Genomic DNA, 17,295 nt, shown 5'->3' with positions numbered 1-17,295 from the left:
AACACCAGTGCCTGAGATGCAACTGCCTCCTTAGTCTGGCTTCTTATATCCTCACAGAGGAATGCAGCATCCCTGAATGAATCATGCAACAAGCAGGGCATAAGGAAGTTCTCTGTAAATACAACCTTTTTTGTCATCAGCTGAAGGAAGGAAATTTAATATGTCCTTAGGGTTAATGAAAACGGGAAGCTTTTATGGGGGATGCAATCACTTTAAGATTACGCAGGATGACTCAAGACTAACTGATAAATATAACACAAAATGGCTTTCTACTGCTACTAGGCAAGGGTTGCTCTCTTGGTGCACGGAGTTGCATCTTATCCTTTGGTGATCTAGCCCTGGTGTCACCTTCTCGGTGGTGAGGTGTAATGACCAAGTGGCAGTTGTCTTACAGAAAACCACACAGTACTGTAGATAAGCTCTGGTAAAGTAACAAAAGCATTTAATTGTTAAATGAAACTGGATCGGGCTGAGCTTCAGATTCCTGATGTAGAAGCCAAGAAATGAAAATACCTGACAGTTGCGAAGTACCTTCTCTGCAAACTCTCAGACAGGGCTTGCAGAGACATTGCCCTCTCAGGCTCCATTTTGCAGCCCAGAGCTGAGGCACCACCACGTGAGCTGAGCCACCACAGTGCAGACCTCAGTGCTCTCAATTTCTAATTTGGGTCCTGCAGCAGAGATCTTTGTCGCTGTAGAATAGGGTGGTATTTTCATGCTGTATTTCCTCCGGAGACTCAACAAGCACCTCTCACATAAAAGCTTTTCATTTCAGAGAGGATTGAGGTCTTGTGGAATCATGTACAAAGCCTGAACAAACATTTCAGCACTACCAAGTCCCGCGTGTTTCAGTAACAGCACAATCACTGCCCAGTGGGCAGTATAACCCAGCCTTTTCAGGGACGGCTACAGACACTGAAGACTGGGGGTATCTCCACATTACTCCAATGGCACCTTGCCCAGCAAGAAAACTCCAGCCTGGATCTGGACCATGGATAGGTTTACACTCCTCACAGGACCACGTCCTGCCTGTCCTGCTAGGTCCCACCTCGCTGCAGGAGGTCTGAACTGTCCATGGGGCACAGTGCAGCTGCGGGCTCCTCCGCATGTCCTTCAGGGCTGCTCAAGGCAAAACCATCTCAGCAAAGCAGCACTGATGCTAGCCACATGGCATGTGCTCCTGTTACCACAGGCACTGGAAATAGCATGGCCATAGCAAGGCAGGCCCCTTCACCATGCTGACAAGTGTGCACAGACATACCAGGAGAGATGAGCTATGCTGACCTGTCCCCTTCAAACCACAGCTGCTGGCCAGCATGTCTTGCACTGTGGAGACACCCCGAGACAATAAATAAAAAGCAAACTAAGAGCAGCAAAACTGGGAGCAATGCTGATGCCAAAGCCTGAGCAGCTTCCCTGGTGCCACCCAGGTACCCAACCCCTTCCTGCAGCTCTCCTTCTGGGAAAACCCATTCTCCCAACTTGCAACTTGCAGCTGCATCTCCCCCTTGTCACCAAGGCCATTGCCAGGGAGCTGGCTGCCCTGGTTTGTCTCCATACCTGACAGCCACGCTCAGTGCAGAGGCACCCATGCCTGCAGAATGACAGAAATGCCTGCTCCCCACCCTCCCTAATCATGCCTTGGCAGGCAGCAGAGCAGCCTCCGAGAAGGAAGTGAGTTTGCTGTTCATTTCAGAGGAAATCTTTGCTCTGCACAAAGCTTCAACAACTCGGGAAGGAACCTGGGGTCTGAGAGGAAATTGTGAATTACTGCTTTCTATAATCCTGCCTTGTGCCAAGGATTGGGAGGGGACTTTCCAAACACAGGCTTGACGTTGTGTCTCCTACAAGGAAGAGGAGGAAAAAGATGCTTCAGGTTGTAGGACTTAAATGCCCCAGCTCCCAAAGGAGAAGGATGGAAAATAAGGGAAATAAAGATAGTATATTAACATAGACAATATGTTTCAGGAAATGGATACTGGGCTTTCTTCATCTCTTGGCCCTCACTGGTTATCTCTGGGCACCTCTATATGTGGAGGCTCCTAATAAAAATTTTAAAAATGCACTTTTTTAAGTCACCTTCTAATTCTTTCAGTACTCGGAAGTTGAAAATCCCAGCTAATGACATCCAGAGAACAAGCAGGCACTCTGTCAGTATCCAAACTGAGATGCTGCTCTGCCCAGCTATGGCTTTTATTAAAAAAGCAATGCATTTGCACTGGCTGGAAGGGGAGATGGGAGAGAGCAATCATAAGCAAGACTGCAATGCACAGTACAGAGCAGGATCACCTCCATCCAAAAGGAAGGCACAGGACAGTCTGATGCTGTGGGCAATGCTGGAGAGAGGAGCACAACACCAGGGACATCCCTGCTCCTGCTCTGCTCCCCTGTGGGGGGGAGACCAGCACCATGTGGGACTGCTCTGCTGTGCCCCAGCAGTTGAGATGTGGCACTTTTCCTACACTGAAGGAAAACAAAACACCAAAGACAGAAACAATCCAGCTGTTTAAGGAGCATCTCAGGTTTGCAACAGGCATTTACTCCCATGACAAAATCCTTGGCTTTTCTTCCCACTCCAGCACTGCGAAGGAGCCATAAATTTGCTGTAATGAGCCTGCTGAAAGTTTTGGCTGGCAGAGGAGAATACCTGAGCAGCACAGCATGGGTGTGACATGCCCTGTGCCTTCTCCAGTGTCGGGCTAGGATGGGAGGTGACCAGGGAATGGCTTGACACTGCTGCCTTGTGCCCCCGGGGCCCTGAGACTGGCAGAGTGAAAAAGTGGCACCCAGGGCCAGGATTTGTTGGATTTTTGAGAGATAGAAGGATCAGCTGTCACTATTTCACTCATCTCCAGTGGAAATTGCCTCCACATCCCTTCATTAGGTCTGAATGTCAAGTCCCAGATTATTTACTCAGTCATCAGCAGGGACAGGGCTCTGCTCACTAACATAACTTGAACACCTAACTTGGGTCACTTCAATCCTTACTTGCAGTTTGCAGATGAAGCTTTTCTTTGCATACCAGTTGCTTGAAATGATCCAGCTCTTTCTCAGCATCCCCCATACCCTGGATAAATGAAAACCTACATAAGGCATTGAGGAGGGGAAGGAGACTGCTGAGCAGGCTCCCTTCCCTCTGAATTGCTCAGCTGAGGCAGTGCTCAACCACCACATGCCTTTATCTCTTGCTAGCCCTTTTGGTGAATTAGGTGCTTGTTCTGCCTCAGGTGGAAAAATTCCAGCTCCAATTTGTCACCACCTGGCATGGTCCCAATGCATGGTCACCTGGCTCAGCCCAGGTCTGAAGCTACCTGACACAGTGTGCTCTCACTGTGCTCATTGCTCAGGTGATTTGGGTTTAAACATGGCCCCACTGCCCTCTGCCAAGACCTGTCCCACCACCTGCCTGCTCCCTGCCCAGATCATCTTCACACAGTGCTGGCTTGCAAGGCTTCCAACACTGGCTCTGTCAGGCGGGAGGGAAGAGTAAATATTTGAGACAAAAATATTTGATGCCATTTACAGTTAAAAGTAGAAGGTTTTAATTTGGTTTGGTTTTCCCTTGCTCTTCCTGAAACTGGAACCCCACTGCAGGAGGTAGCATGGCACAAGGCAGAGGAGACCATCTTTAAAAATAAAACAACACTTACCTTCCTTGCTCTGGGAGCACAAATTAAGCTGGCCACTTGTCTTGGACAACTCCCCCAATGCTGGGAACATACTGTGCATGCATTGCCTCTCTAATGGCCATCCTCACTCACCCATGGTTCCCTAGCAATTCTGCATCACTGAGAACTGCTCTCTGTCTCCTTTCATCCTGCTGCCTTCCTCCTTCCAGATCTGCTAAATCAAACTCATACTGCCTGAAAGAAGACAAGGAAACTAACGTAGGAGGGACAAGGCACCAGCCAGACTGTCTGCACTGAAATGCAGATACCCCACTGTTGTGGATTGTTTCTTCTCTTTCTGTAATCCCTTTTTACCTTCTCCCTCCTTTTCCATGGGATCCAGCCTCTTGCTTTCCAACTTTATTTTCCTGCTAGTGCTTAAGTTTTTATCTCACCTAGGACTGACTTCTCATCTCCATTTGTTTCTTTGTCATCTTTTTACTCTATTTGGGCTGTATTTAACTTTGCCTCTGTTCTTTGGTTGTCTCCATCTGTCCCTTTGACCATTCTCCATAGAGTTCTTCTCTTTTCATCACCAGTCTGTAGTGTGTTTATGATTTTAATGGCAGAGTTGATGGAAGAAAATATCCCTTGAAACCCCATCCTGCAGCCACCTGAGTCCCAGTGTGCTGCTCACCAGTGCCTTTTGTCTCCAGCACGGACGATGTGAGCCAGCTTGGCCTGAGACCAAACCCAAGCAGATGCCATGCTGGCACCCTCTCTTGGGATCCCTATAATGTCCAGGGGGGCATTGTGGACTGGCAGGGAGAGCTCACCATGTCCCTAGCCAGAACTTCTGCAGAGTCCCATGCTTTGCTTCAGACCAACAATTCTTTCCCCCCATCTCCATTTCTGTCTCTCCTGGCCAACATCCACAAGCCTCAAAATCACATTCCCCCAGCCCTGGCCTTGCTGCCACCGCCTCTGACTCTGAGGCTGGTCACACCACAGCTCTGCTCCCTGACCTTTCCTCTCTGGGAACAGCATGCACCCCTCGTCTCCCATCACTTAACCTCTCCTCCACTACCAAGCAAGGGGCAGCCCAGCCGGAGCAGCCTGGCATCCTGTCCCTCTCCCTGCCTCCTCCAGTCCAGCGTGGTGGCAGCCGGTGTGTCATCACCTCCTGCACAGGGAGAGATGTTCACAACTGTCCCTTACAGTCTGCTAGCAAATGTCAGCTGGGCCCTGCAAAGGAGGGGCTGGGATGGCAGCAGGAACAGCCTGTACATCGCTCTGCTGCCGGGCATGGGGAGATGTTCATTCAGGGCTGGGCGACTGCTGGAGGGGTTTCCATGCTATAAATAGGTATCCTGAGGATTCCCTTTTAAGAAGGGTCTTTCTCTGCAGCAGGGACAGAGAACCACACAGTCAGCTTTTAAATGAGCTGAAGAAATCATGCTACACAGTTACTGAGGAATGGCCTTCTGTCTCTGACTCACCAAATGCCTTCCTGTGGTTCTCCTCTCCAGTTTTCCTCCCATGAGTCTGCCCCCTACAGCTCCCTGCTGCCTCAGCAGCTGTGCTGAAGTGATCTGAATTAACTCCAATAGCTGTGGATTGTGACCTCCCCTTGGTGCCTTCCCTGCTTCCATACCTCTTACTGTACATACTTGTACTCTGTGCCTCTATGCCTGTATCTCAGCAGGCAACAGCAGGACCTCCAGGTTTGGGCAGGACTTGTCTTCATTGCCTCTCCACTGCCTCCACCACTGATGCTGCTGAGGGCCCTCTCTCCCATGGCAGGGAGTATGCTAACATTTCCATTGTGCAAAACTCTGGCAAGTTCACAAATTACTCCACTTTCATGAAACTGAAAAAAGACAGACATCTGTGCTTGCTGGGAAAAGACAAGAGAAGGGACATATCCGAGCCATAGCACTTCAAAGGGCTGGTCCTGGTGAAGAGCAGCCCCCTACCAGACCTCATCATAACCCAAAGCAAGCTGCCATTCAGGGTGAGACACTGCTCTGAGGTCTGTGGTAGAAAAATTGTCATGCTGAGTAACACCTACCCCTTCAGCCCAACCATGAAAGCATCTCTCATTCCTTCCCATCTTCCACACCAAAGATCTCTGTGATCTCTGTGACGCTCACCCTCCTACAAGCAGGCTTTCAAGATTATGCAGAATGTTGACTGAGTCCCTGTCACAACTGATTTCATAAGTTACCTTCCAGTTTACACCACTGCATCCGGCACTGCTGTCCAGCTCCATGAGAGCACAGGAAGAGAGTAACACACATCCCAGTGGAAAATCTGTGACCTGATGGTTTACAGCACAGACATCTTTTATATTTGGCAAACTGGGTGGAAAGAGGTCCTGCTTGAATGGGGTTAACTTACATAGAGCCTTGCAAGGCCCCTGGGAAGGCACAGCAGCAGGAAAGGCATTGCAGGGCCCAGTACCACAAATCCCCCTGGAAGACCATCCTAGATCCCAGCCCAGAAGGTCAACATTTCTCTGTATCAAACTGCTGGGCTGCTACGAGGGTGTTTCTCATCTGAGCAGCGGGGAACTGTTTCTTTCTTTTCTAACTCCAAAGCTGTTCTTTCAGCCCCTAACACTCAGCAACTCTGCACTCCAGCTTTTGAGCCCACCTTGTCTCTATGGAGAAGGTCCAATGCTTGGTCAGACTCGCAGGGTATGTGGATTACAATGAGGTACCAGAAAATATGTAGAGCCAAGGCTAATATACACTTATCTCAGCATCACTCTCTTGTACAAGACTGGCCACAGTGCTGACACTCTTCCCCTCTGAAATCACCAATAGCAACATCTTCTTATTTTGGTGAGACACAGACTAAGCAGAAGGCTGGAAGAGGAGGGTGACAGTCTACGCCTGACCCCACCCATTCCCAAGCAGGACAGCTGGGTCAGGAGAATAGAGAATAAGAACACATCTGAACAGTGAGAAAAGATTCCCCAGTGAACAGGTACCTATGCAGTTTCTCCACCCTGCTCTTCTGCACATAGATAGATATACTGGCATGTGCTCTGCTACATGCAGATACACTTCTTTTCTCTACTGTTTGTATTAGAAAATCAGCACCTCTCTCACTGAGCTGTTTGCTTCCAGAGCCAAGCATCAATAAACTCATCTAGGGCGTCTGATCCAGTTTTTCTAAGGAAAAACTGCCACATGTTTCCAGACATGAGTCCAACACAACAGGATGGGACTTTAAGGCTTTGGAGTAGGGACCCTGCAATCCCATAGATATTTTGGACTCTTTTTGAAGGCTTCTTCAAGTCTGCCTTTCCAATCTGCTGCCCACATGCTGCAGCCTATGGGATCTCCATCCAACAGCCACTAAGGAGTGTAATGTCCTGCCAGGCACCCATCATGGTAGGCACCATTAGATCTGATACCAGTGGGCCTGGGAGGCAGGAAGAGCTTTGGGGAGTGATAAGAATTGTGGTTCTTGCTTGAGCTGATGGCTGCAAGATATCAAGATGAGGACAGTCCCCACCCTAGGAGGAACAAGTATTTCCTTCAGCCAGATAAAAAAAAAAAATATTATGGAGGGATTTTTCACACTCCCATACACTTAAGAGGAAATAATATTTACATGAGGGAGAAAGGACTTGGCAGGGACTTCCCAGAGGCCATTTGCTGTTTATACATTTCTCAGGACTGGGCTGGGGCTGCAAAGCTCAGTGGTGGAGCCTGAACCTCCCCTCCCCCCAGGCCACTGAGGAGGTGGTGTGAGTGGGGAGCTGTGTTCAGCTGTCTCTAGGGCTGGTGAGAGATCCTCTTGCCATTGCTCCTGTTGAGTACACCTGCAATTAAGTCATGTCTGTGAGCCTGCAAGTAGCCCTGACAGCAGCTGCTGTGGTTTCCTAATGCCTTTCCTTTGGCATGGCTGGAGGACCAGAGCCAGGAGGGGCTGCTGGGAGCCTCAGGGCAATCAGCAAAGGTGCTGTGAAGTAGAGACTGGGCTCTAAGCATCTCTTACTGAACATCTCATTTAAAACGGCTTGGGGACAGCTGAGGCTCCTCCCCACAGATGCTGAAGGTTCTCACTCAAATTCTCTCTTCAGGACTCTTGCAGTCAGCAACAGCTGGTATTTCTAGCTGGGGCTCTCTGTGCTTTGAAAGCACAAAGTTACAAACCCATAAATTATAATTTGGGCATCTGACATGTTTTGGAAGTGCCTGGTGTAATCCCTCCCTATCCAAGCTGAACAATGACTTCCCACTGCTGTTTCTGGAAAGGAAAAGCCTCAAAATGTGCAGGGCACATGCTGGCCTCTGCTGCCAAGACTTTCATCATGGTCTTAAGTGGCATAAAGAATGCAAAATACTTCTAATTGCAACACACTGGGCTGGGATCCTGCTTGACATGGACTGTGCTCTTTCTTCACCCCACCTGAAGCAGTAAGAGCACCAGGACAACAAGGCTGGGCAACAGACAACAGGCCAGGAGACTAGGACACTTTTCCAAAGATCCCCCCAGATGCTTTTCCAATGCATAGAAGGAGATACAGCAACCTGGGACAGACAGAAGTGACCTACTACACTCTGCTCCTGTGAAGTGTGGGGAGGGCTTGCTTCTGGGCCAGAGCAGGAACAGCAGTGGGCTTTACAGCCAAGCCTTGCATACATTTTGAAGTCTATGTACCACTTCCTTGAAGTGAAAGTACCTTTCCCATCCCAACAGTCTCTGCACTGGACATCTGTGTTTCCTCCCAGTTCCAGGGAATGCTGGCACTTGTCACCAGCAACAGAGGATTAAAGCCCCCAGCTGTGCTGATCCACATTTCTGCAGCAGCCCTACTCTGCCATGGCAGCACAGGAGTCATCCAAGACTGCCACTGTTTCAAGTCCAAACAGGCAGAAGAGCAGGTGAAGCTTTAAAAACCACTTTGCCTGCAAACAATGACATAAGAGCTGAAAACCAGAGAAGCCCTTTTATGGTGAGCTGCTGAGCACCTACCACTGCCTCACCCTTTCCAGGGCTCAAAGTGCTGCATAAACTAATGAAATTTCCATCCACTGGAGGAGGTTGTGTGTGACTCCCGCCCCAGCACCAGGATATCCAGGCAGTGGTTTGGCTTTTTTTTTATGAGCCCTGAAGGATTCACTAGAAGAATCTTGGAGAGTACTGGGGAAATAGAGCCAGCAAAACAGCTTTGAGCAAGGACACTTGACTACACGCATACCATAAATACTCTTTATTTAAACACAATGTCAATCTAGGACCTGCAATAAATACTCAAACTTTTGAACATACAGATCTTCATCTATGTATCTACTAAGCACAGCAAAGCATCTGTACATTTCCTTGTTTATATACATATCTATATATCATTGTATATAGATAACAAAGAGATACATACAACATATATCTAAATATATATGCACTTGTGTAAAAGTGACCTTACCAAGGACAGTAAACAAGTAAAGATTTCCCAATTCATGCTCACAGCTACTGGCAATATTGCACCAAAATTCAGTTGTATGCTCCTGCCATTGGGAGGCTGAGAAAACAGGAGCAAAACTGAAATTGCATGCACAGAAAAGCAGCAAATCCACTTTTTTAATTATTTTTTTTTCTTCATTACTTCAATATAAAATATTTTATTTGTTATTTTCATTCACATTTGTAGAGCCTCAGTGCTCCCTGAAACACTCTGCTTGATTCATCACCCTTGCTTACACACAATTCCACTGCCAAATCCAGGTGTATCAGGATTGTGTCCTGCTCTTACAACATATACAAGGGGAGGTCACCTTCCAAGCTCTGTGTAAACTCCAGTTTTGAGTGTGCACATGTGCACTGCTCTGTCTAGACCCAGGCTGTGTTACTAAGACCCCAGGGGAGTGTTTGTGCTCCCAGCTGAGCTGGCTGTACTTTGTCCAGCAAGCAGACAAACACAAACCTCAGTCCTCCTACTGAGGGAGGGGTTGTGCCACAGGATCTGCCTGTCCCACCAGCTGCAGCTTGGGCCCATGAGGAACAACTTGCAGCACATCTCCCAAGAGGCAGAGCTGGGTGAGATATTGCTGCCCTACACTGTAAGATGACAAAAAGCACCTAGAGGTCCCAACGGGTGCCCAGTGCAGCTGGTCACCCCACAGGAATGCCTCTGATAAGAGGTTGTAGTTACCCCAGCTGCCAAATGAGTGTCCTCATGGCCTGGGATGTGTGTTCATTGCAAAATGTTCTCTTTGCCCCTAGGAAGAAAGGTTAGGACTAATGCTTGCTTTCAAAATAGTTCCAATAAAAGAATAACAAGAGGAAGAAATGCTTGGGCTGCTGGATTCAAGTCTCAGAAAGTGCTAAGCTTTCACACTGAAGGAGGCTTTGTTGGACAGGGAGGAGATGTCAAGGAGTGGCTGCAGTCCTGCTTGCAGACCTGGGAAACCAAGCAGAAGTGTAAAAACAATGATAAAAGGAGTCTTAATCCTTGAAAAACACTAGTCTCAGGGAGCCTGGGGCAACACCACCTCTCTGCTGCAAACATCCAACATCCAAGGCCAGGTAAGCTTTTCAAAACAGACCTTGCTCATCTGAACCTGAAGAACCACCCCGGGTACTGCAAAACTGAAACACTGGCACTGACACTGTTGTAAAAGTTAAAAGTTGTGGGTCGGCAAAGGTATGAGATGCTTCACCAGGGCTGGATGGTACTGCAGAGGCAGCTGGGGAGGGGGAAGACTGGGATGGTGAGCACACCACCAGGCACCTTCCCTGGCTCCCCCCTTCCACCCTCTCTGCCCTGGGACACAGCTAGGTACTGCCACAGGCAGTCAGGAAATCTTTGCTTCCCTGCTGCTTTTAGATGCATGGCACTGTCTTCTGACAGAGAGCAGAGAAGGGAACATGCAAGACAGAAGATTCTCCCTCCTGCCAGAGGAATGAACATGCTCATAAACCCATCTCCTTGGGAAATGGATTCACCATACCAGTGAAAACAAACACTGAGAGGCAGAGGACTGGCAAAGGGAGGGGAACAAAAGCCTTTCCCTGAGCCTGTGAGAGTGTTTGAGACTCCTGGCAGCAGAAGGACTGTAATACCAGAAGGGCAAGAGATGCTGGGAGATAGATCACAGCTTGCTGTTTACTCCTAGCAAGCACTTTGATACTCTTCCCTCTATGGCAAAAGACATGACCCTTATAGTAAATAAATACATAAATAAGCCCTTTGGAAAGCACAGTGGCTGTGACAGGGGAGAGCTGAAGAGCACGTTGTGTGCCTGCTCATACATCCGCCTGCTCTCCAGAGGACCTGGGTTCTCCTTTCTATATTACTAATCCTTAGTCTATTTTCAAACAATGGGGGGCATTTGGTAACTTAAGTCTTGTCCTTCTCTGTCTGCTGTACCCACTGCCTAGTGGTGTCCTTAGGCCAGGGTCCCACCTTCACCTGAACCCCAGGGAAGGCCACCAGGCATGGACCTGGCTCCACAGGTGAGGTCAAGCTTCATGTACCCACCCTGATGCCCCACAGCAACATGGTGTGCACTGACAGGCAATACTGCACATTAGGAATTGCTGAACAATCTGGGATATGAAGTGCTTTGGGAATATCCATTTCTCAAGTGATGTTCAAGCTGAGCTGCAAGTGGGGATCTGCACCCAGATCCTGTCCCACCCACCAGCTCCCCTTGCATTTCCACACCTCCTCGGTGCCAGAGCAAGCAGCAGGTTATATTTCAAGGCTGGGGCTTCCCAGAAAGCAAAAGCTCTCCAGGAATGCTCCCAAGAGGCAAAGGACTGACATAACTCAGCAGGTCCCAATACTCTGCCCGTTTTGGAGGACAAAGCAAAGACAGTTCCTGAAGTGGAAACTACAGCTGCCCAAATCACAAGCAGGACCTATGGCAAGGACAGTATTTTGTAACAACACAAAAGCTGTGTTTGTGAAGCTCAGCTTGGCTAAGACTTCAAAACCAATAACAATCTTTTTGGCCAAAGTAGCCAAAAGCAATGAATGTACAGCAAAGCTCCAGTTAGCCCTATGCACTGACACCCAGGGGGTGGGCAGTATCTCACACGTGCTCTACCCACCTTGCTGGCAGTACAGCCTGCTCTGTTTGCAATAACAGTTTGGTATTTTGTCACAGTGATTTTCCTATCAGATGTATTTAACCTGAGCCAGCTCCTGCTAGTGTAAAAACCCTAAGTACCCTAAAATCAATTTAATCAGCTAGTGTTCTGACTTCAGTGCTCCATTTTTAAGTGCCTGGTGTATAGACATATATTTATATAAATCCATCTTTTTATTATTAAATATTTTATCAGTCCAAAGGATTCCCTTACATATCTTTTCTTTTTCAACCATGGATCAGGAAAAGTTTGTCAGGTTCTGCTTTGGCGTTGCTTTATTTTTCCTCCAATATTTCTGTCTTTTGATTCCAGCTGCCCCTACCACCACACTGTTCATATTTCACCAGTTTTACTAACATTGCCTCAGTAGAAACAAATCAGTTATTCAACACTCAGACTTCATCACAAGCCTGATGTTTCCTAACATTGTAACTAAGCATTGCAGTACTGAGGTCAGCTTCCCAGTGCAATCAGTCCAACATCCCCTGCCTCTGGATGCTGTAGTGGTTCTGCAATTATCCACTTGCTCATCTCTCAGCTTTGGCTACATACAGCAGCAACATCTGAAGTATGAACATAGCCAGCCAAAGAAATAGTGCCACTGTTTGGACAACAAAGTCCTGGTGTGTTACTGACATGCAGATAATTCATTATAGTAAAAATACAAACAGCAACTGAAATGTGGAACTGGATTTATCTGTGCTGGAGGCTCCTACCCCCAAGCCAGTGTGTATTTGGCTGCTGCAGACTGGCCTGGCCCCCCAGTCAGTCACTGGGAGACACTTCCTACCTTGGTGCCCTGCCTACCTGCTAGCTAACCTATGCTGCCCCTGGGTGTTGCAAAATACAGCAAGTGACTGGTGAGATTAAAAACGCAGGGGACAGAACACAGGAGATACCGATAGCTACAATTAAGAGGTTAATTTTCACTTACTCCAAATGCTACATAATAACAATCATGGCCGGAGCTACAGTGCATCTCTAGCCCCAGTGCCTGTACTCACACCGACAAGACGGCGCTCCGGCCTCTCGCATTTCAGCCCTTGTACATCATGAAGCAAACAGCACCTGACTGCCAGTCCCGATCCTGGGTCTCCCCCTGCTCCTACAGCCTGTTAATGTTTATCTAAGGAGCAAATTATTTTGGCAACCTGAGACCTCGCACAGCGCACCGTGCCATCACACCCCGCCTTGGTTCAAGTGGCTCAGGGGGCTTCGGGTACCGCTGAGAGCCCACCAAGGCAGTGGGGGAGGGCAGTGACAGGCGCAGGCAGCAAAGCAGGCAGCGAGAGGCAGGAGGGGAGGGCTCTGGGGCACACTCCCTACCTCTGCTGTAGTGCTGAGCTCGAAAGGCTGCGAGCGGAGCTGAGCCAGCACCCGTCACTGGGCTAGAGGAGGAGAGAGCTCTTACAGCTGATCCTCGTTCCCAGCAACCTTTCCAAGCAGGATCAAGATCGTTTTGGGAAATAAGGAAGCACTAGGAGTTTTCAGACCCCAGCCCCACAAAAGCCAGGTGGGGATTTTACCGCGAGGGGTGTGAAAGCTCGAAGAGCAGTTTGTCGCTGCGCTGCACGTTGCAGAAGCCGCAGCAGAGATCAGAAGCAATTCCCACACTCCTTCCCCAGCTCCCCCTGCACTGCCATTCCAGGGGGAATTCCCCTTCATCATTGCCCGGGGCAGCCCCTTTAGGCACCAGCGCTTGGGTGCTTCAGAGCACCCGTGAGAAGCAGGACCAAACGGGGACTGCAAAGAGGTGTCGGCAGCAGAAGCCCTGCTCCACTCTCCCTCCGACTCCGACCTCCCCAGCTCCCTTGCAGCGCTGCCCAAAGCTCCTCTGCCGCCTGCAGCGGGGGGTGACACCCCATGGGGACTCAGCTCCGGGTCACCTCGAGTAGCTGGTCACCCCACCGATCTGCAAAGCCAACTCTGCCGGGAACCCACCGATCCCCAAACTGACCGCAACACGTCCCCAACAGCAGCACGAGCAAAATTCCCGCGGTGCAGGGAAGGTATGTGGAATTGCGGGGAGTGCGGGGAAAGAGACCCACACACACTCAGTGACCCCGAGCATCTCCTCTCAGGTCACCAAGGCCCCTTGGACCGCCCATAGGTCCCGTCAGCACCGTTGCTCCCCACGACTCCCGAGCGTTCTTGAAAAAAACGCGCACTTGCACATCCTCTCGGTCCAGCCTTTCACGCAGCACCCGCAGGTGAAGAGAACGAGGGGAGGGGGGGGCAACTCCACTTCCCACCCCGATTGCCTCTTTGCGCCAGGTAAGGACTTGCAGAGAGCAAGCCGGGGGCAGCAGTGCCACCTCTGTCCCCGTTCCGTGGCGTCCCTCAGCCCACACCTGCCTGCCCGTGTCTGCCGCCCCCTGACAGCCCTGCGCGCCCGCCGCCAGCTCTTGCAACCCGGGAACGAAATGCAAAGCTTGCCGCAGGGGAAAAACCTTCAACACGCAAACCAACCAACCTAGAGCCGTCCTGCGGCCAGGGCTGTGCTGCCAGTCTGCCACAGCAAACAAAACATCTCCCTTCCCACCTCCTCGGGCTCACTGTCATTCGAGACGAAGTTAAACAAACGGGGCAGCCAAAAAGCTTTGCTTGGAGCCTCAACAAAAAGATGGTCCGTGGCTGTAGCAGCATTTCACCCAACTTCTCAGTACCACATTCCTGAGTCCCACAGTCACAGTTTCACATTCTGGGCAAACCGTCCATTTATTTCTATTACTATTTCAGCAAAAAGTACTACAGCACTTGGAAAAAAAAACAACCAAACAAAAATCCATCAAATATTCCTTGTTTCTGGGCGTTGTTTAAACTGTCCCACTGACTGCGACAGCCGCGGATCCGACCCTGCCCTGCCCAGCCCCCGCTCCGACTCAGTCCCGCTCCTACCATCCCCTCCCCGGGGGTTTTGTCGCAGGTGCCACCTCCGCACAGTCCCCTGAACGGGTACAAACTGGCACCTGCGGGAGGAGTCCCACGGCCGCCGGCCCGGTTATGAGAAGGGACCCGGGGCAGACTCCCGCAGTTTCCCCCGGTCCCGCTCCCGCAGCCCCCGGCGGCTGCGAGCAGTGGGGTCCTGAGGTAGTTAACATCGGCTGCGGGCAGAAACTTCCTGCAGGGACGAGTTTTCTGCACAGCCTTAAATTAAGTACCCCCCACTGATGCTCCACGGCCCCTCAGTCATGCCTCTAAACAGGTAGAGGCAAGCAGCCCACCCGACCCTGCCTGTTTGCAGAAGGTTTGCTGAGTTTTGGGTTTCCTGCAGCCATTAGATTTTAGGTGTGCTCTAGATGACTGTTACTGCTATCTGCTCTGTTTCCCTTAGAGAAAAAGGTGCCTTTTAATAACAGAAGTGTGCCACACCAGAGCCCATCGCGTCCCAAAGCTACCCACAAGGCACAGTACCTTTGCAGTGCAAAAAATCCTCGGGGTGAGGGAAGGAGCCCTCTTCGCAGAGCAACTCGCGGGTTTTATCCGATGCCAGGGGGTAGCCGTTGTCCTCCTCGTTGTAGTCACTCCTGCCGTTGCTGTTGGAGTAGCCGTTGGCATACATCTTCAGGGCAGACCTGCGGAGGCAGAGGAGCTCCTGGAAGGCGTACCTGAAGTCCGGGCTCCGGCAGTAGATCAAAGGGTTGAAGGCAGAGTTGACATAGCCCAGCCAGTTCAAGAGGATGTACACGTACTTAGGTATGATGTCGTCCTGGATGACGTGCACAATGTTAACGATGAAGAAGGGCAGCCAACACAGGGTGAAGGTGCCCATGATGATGCCCAGAGTCTTGAGGGCCTTGTGCTCCTTCAAGAAGAACTTGGAGGAACGGCGGTGCCCAGCTCCCCCTTTCTGCTCCTGCTCCTTGTTCTGGATGTGAAACCTCCCCTCACTCCTATCTATCTTCTGCAACTGCTTCTTGGCCACCTGGAAGACCCTGGCATACACAAATACCATGACCACGAGGGGCAGGTAGAAGGAGATGATGGAGGAAGCAATGGCATAGGCTTGGTTGGTGAAGAAGTCACAACATGTGTCCTTCTCATAGCACAGAATGGCCTCATCACGGTCTGCCCGGTACCAGTGCATATGGATGGGCAAGAAGGAGGTGAGGGCTGAGACTACCCACACCACAAGGATGACCACACGTGCCTTGCTCTTGGTCAGCAGGCTCTGGTACTTGAAAGGGGAGGTGATGGCGAAGTACCGGTCCACGGCAATGACGCAGAGGGTCTCAATGCTGGCTGTGACGCAAAGCACATCCAGGGAGGTCCAGAACTCACACCAGAAGTTCCCAAACTTCCACATTTCCATGATGATGTGGCAGGCGCCGAAGGGCACCACGGCCAGCCCCATCACCAGGTCAGCACAGGCCAGCGAGGTGATGAAATAGTTGGTGACAGTCTGCAGGCGCTGAAACCGGGCGATGGCGGTGATCACCAGCACGTTGCCGAAGACGATGGCCAGCACGATCACCGACATGAGGATCCCCATGCCCACCATCCACACATCCCGCGACAGAGTGGGGTCGGTGGCGCTCTGGTTGGCGCTAACATTGCCGCCGGGCAGCTCGGTCCCTGCCACCCCCATGGCCCGCCACCCCCCCCCCAGCAGCCTCCCGGGCAGACTGCGGGGGCTCGGCTTTGCCTAGGGCTCCTCCGCGGCAGCGCTGGACCGGGCACCGCGCATGGGGGACGCCGGGTGGGCTTGGCTGGGCACGGGGAGCTCCCCCTGTGCGTGTCAGGGACCGCACCGGACGGGACCGCTCCGCACCGTCCCCGCTTCGCTCCAAACCCCACTCCCGCGGCGCGCTCGCCCGACTGTCCCGGCCCGTTCAGCGCCGCGGCACTTATAGTGACACCGGCCGTGACATCACACGGCCGCGGCCAATGGCAGCCCGCGCCGCGCACCGCGCACCCCCCGGCCCGGCTGCGGCCCCACGCGTGTCCCCGCCCCGCGCGCTCCCCCCGCTCCTACACGTGTCCGTGCGCCGTGGTCTCCTTTTGCTCCACGCGTGCGCCCCGCCCCGGAGTGTCCCCACGCCCCAGGGTGTCCCCATGCTTTCCGCCCTACGTGCGCCCCACACGCCGCCTGCTCTGCGATGTCCCCGTGCCTGTCGCCTACACGCACTCCCTGCCTCAGGGGTGTCCCTGCACTCCCTGCCCCACACATGCCCCAATACCCCACGTATACTCCTTGTCCCGGGGCGTCCCCAGGAAAATCCCGAGGATGCTGGTGCTCACAGAGACTTGGTCCCTGGCTCGGTGGTGGGGTTGGGGGTTCCCAAGAGTCCCCATCCTCACCAGTGTCACTTTGTGCCCAGGATGTCACCCAGGTTTCTGTCCCTCCTGGTCACCAGCCCAGCACCCCCATGAGGACCCAGGCAGCCAGGATGGTGGGGAGCATTCGAGTGCTGGAGCCACAGCCCCATCCCAGGAACCCCAGAGCTGGTCAAGGGCACAGAACCCTCTCAAACTGTCCCAAGGAGTGCTGGCCAGGCAGGGAGGCTGTGCAACTGCTGCACACATGCTTGTGTGGCAGCCCCGGACACTATCACAAGTATTTCCCTCCAAAACAAAC

At 51.4% G+C, this 17,295-nt stretch overlaps 1 protein-coding gene across 2 annotated transcripts in view; it reads right to left on the bottom strand.

The window, feature by feature from the left end:
- Positions 1–16,521, bottom strand: part of ADRB2 (adrenoceptor beta 2) — a 29,742-nt gene extending 13,221 nt beyond the window's left edge. Inside the window, exons 1-2 of one of the 2 annotated variants that reach the window (XM_051631119.1) lie at positions 15,132–16,521; positions 8,824–10,023 (exon numbers count right to left, since the gene is read on the bottom strand). In XM_051631119.1, the coding sequence (XP_051487079.1) occupies positions 9,947–10,023; positions 15,132–16,305 (1,251 nt within the window). In that variant the 5' untranslated portion in view covers positions 16,306–16,521 and the 3' untranslated portion in view covers positions 8,824–9,946. Of the gene's footprint in view, positions 1–8,823; positions 10,024–15,131 lie in introns of those variants that run through there. The other variant, XM_051631120.1, reaches the window with a different exon arrangement.
- Between the last annotated feature and the right edge of the window lie 774 nt (positions 16,522–17,295).

Source organism: Apus apus, chromosome 13 (genome assembly GCF_020740795.1).
Source record: "Apus apus isolate bApuApu2 chromosome 13, bApuApu2.pri.cur, whole genome shotgun sequence".
NCBI lineage: Eukaryota > Metazoa > Chordata > Aves > Apodiformes > Apodidae > Apus > Apus apus.
The sequence above is the reverse complement of the archived record's forward strand: the minus strand, read 5'-3'. Positions and strand labels throughout refer to the sequence as shown.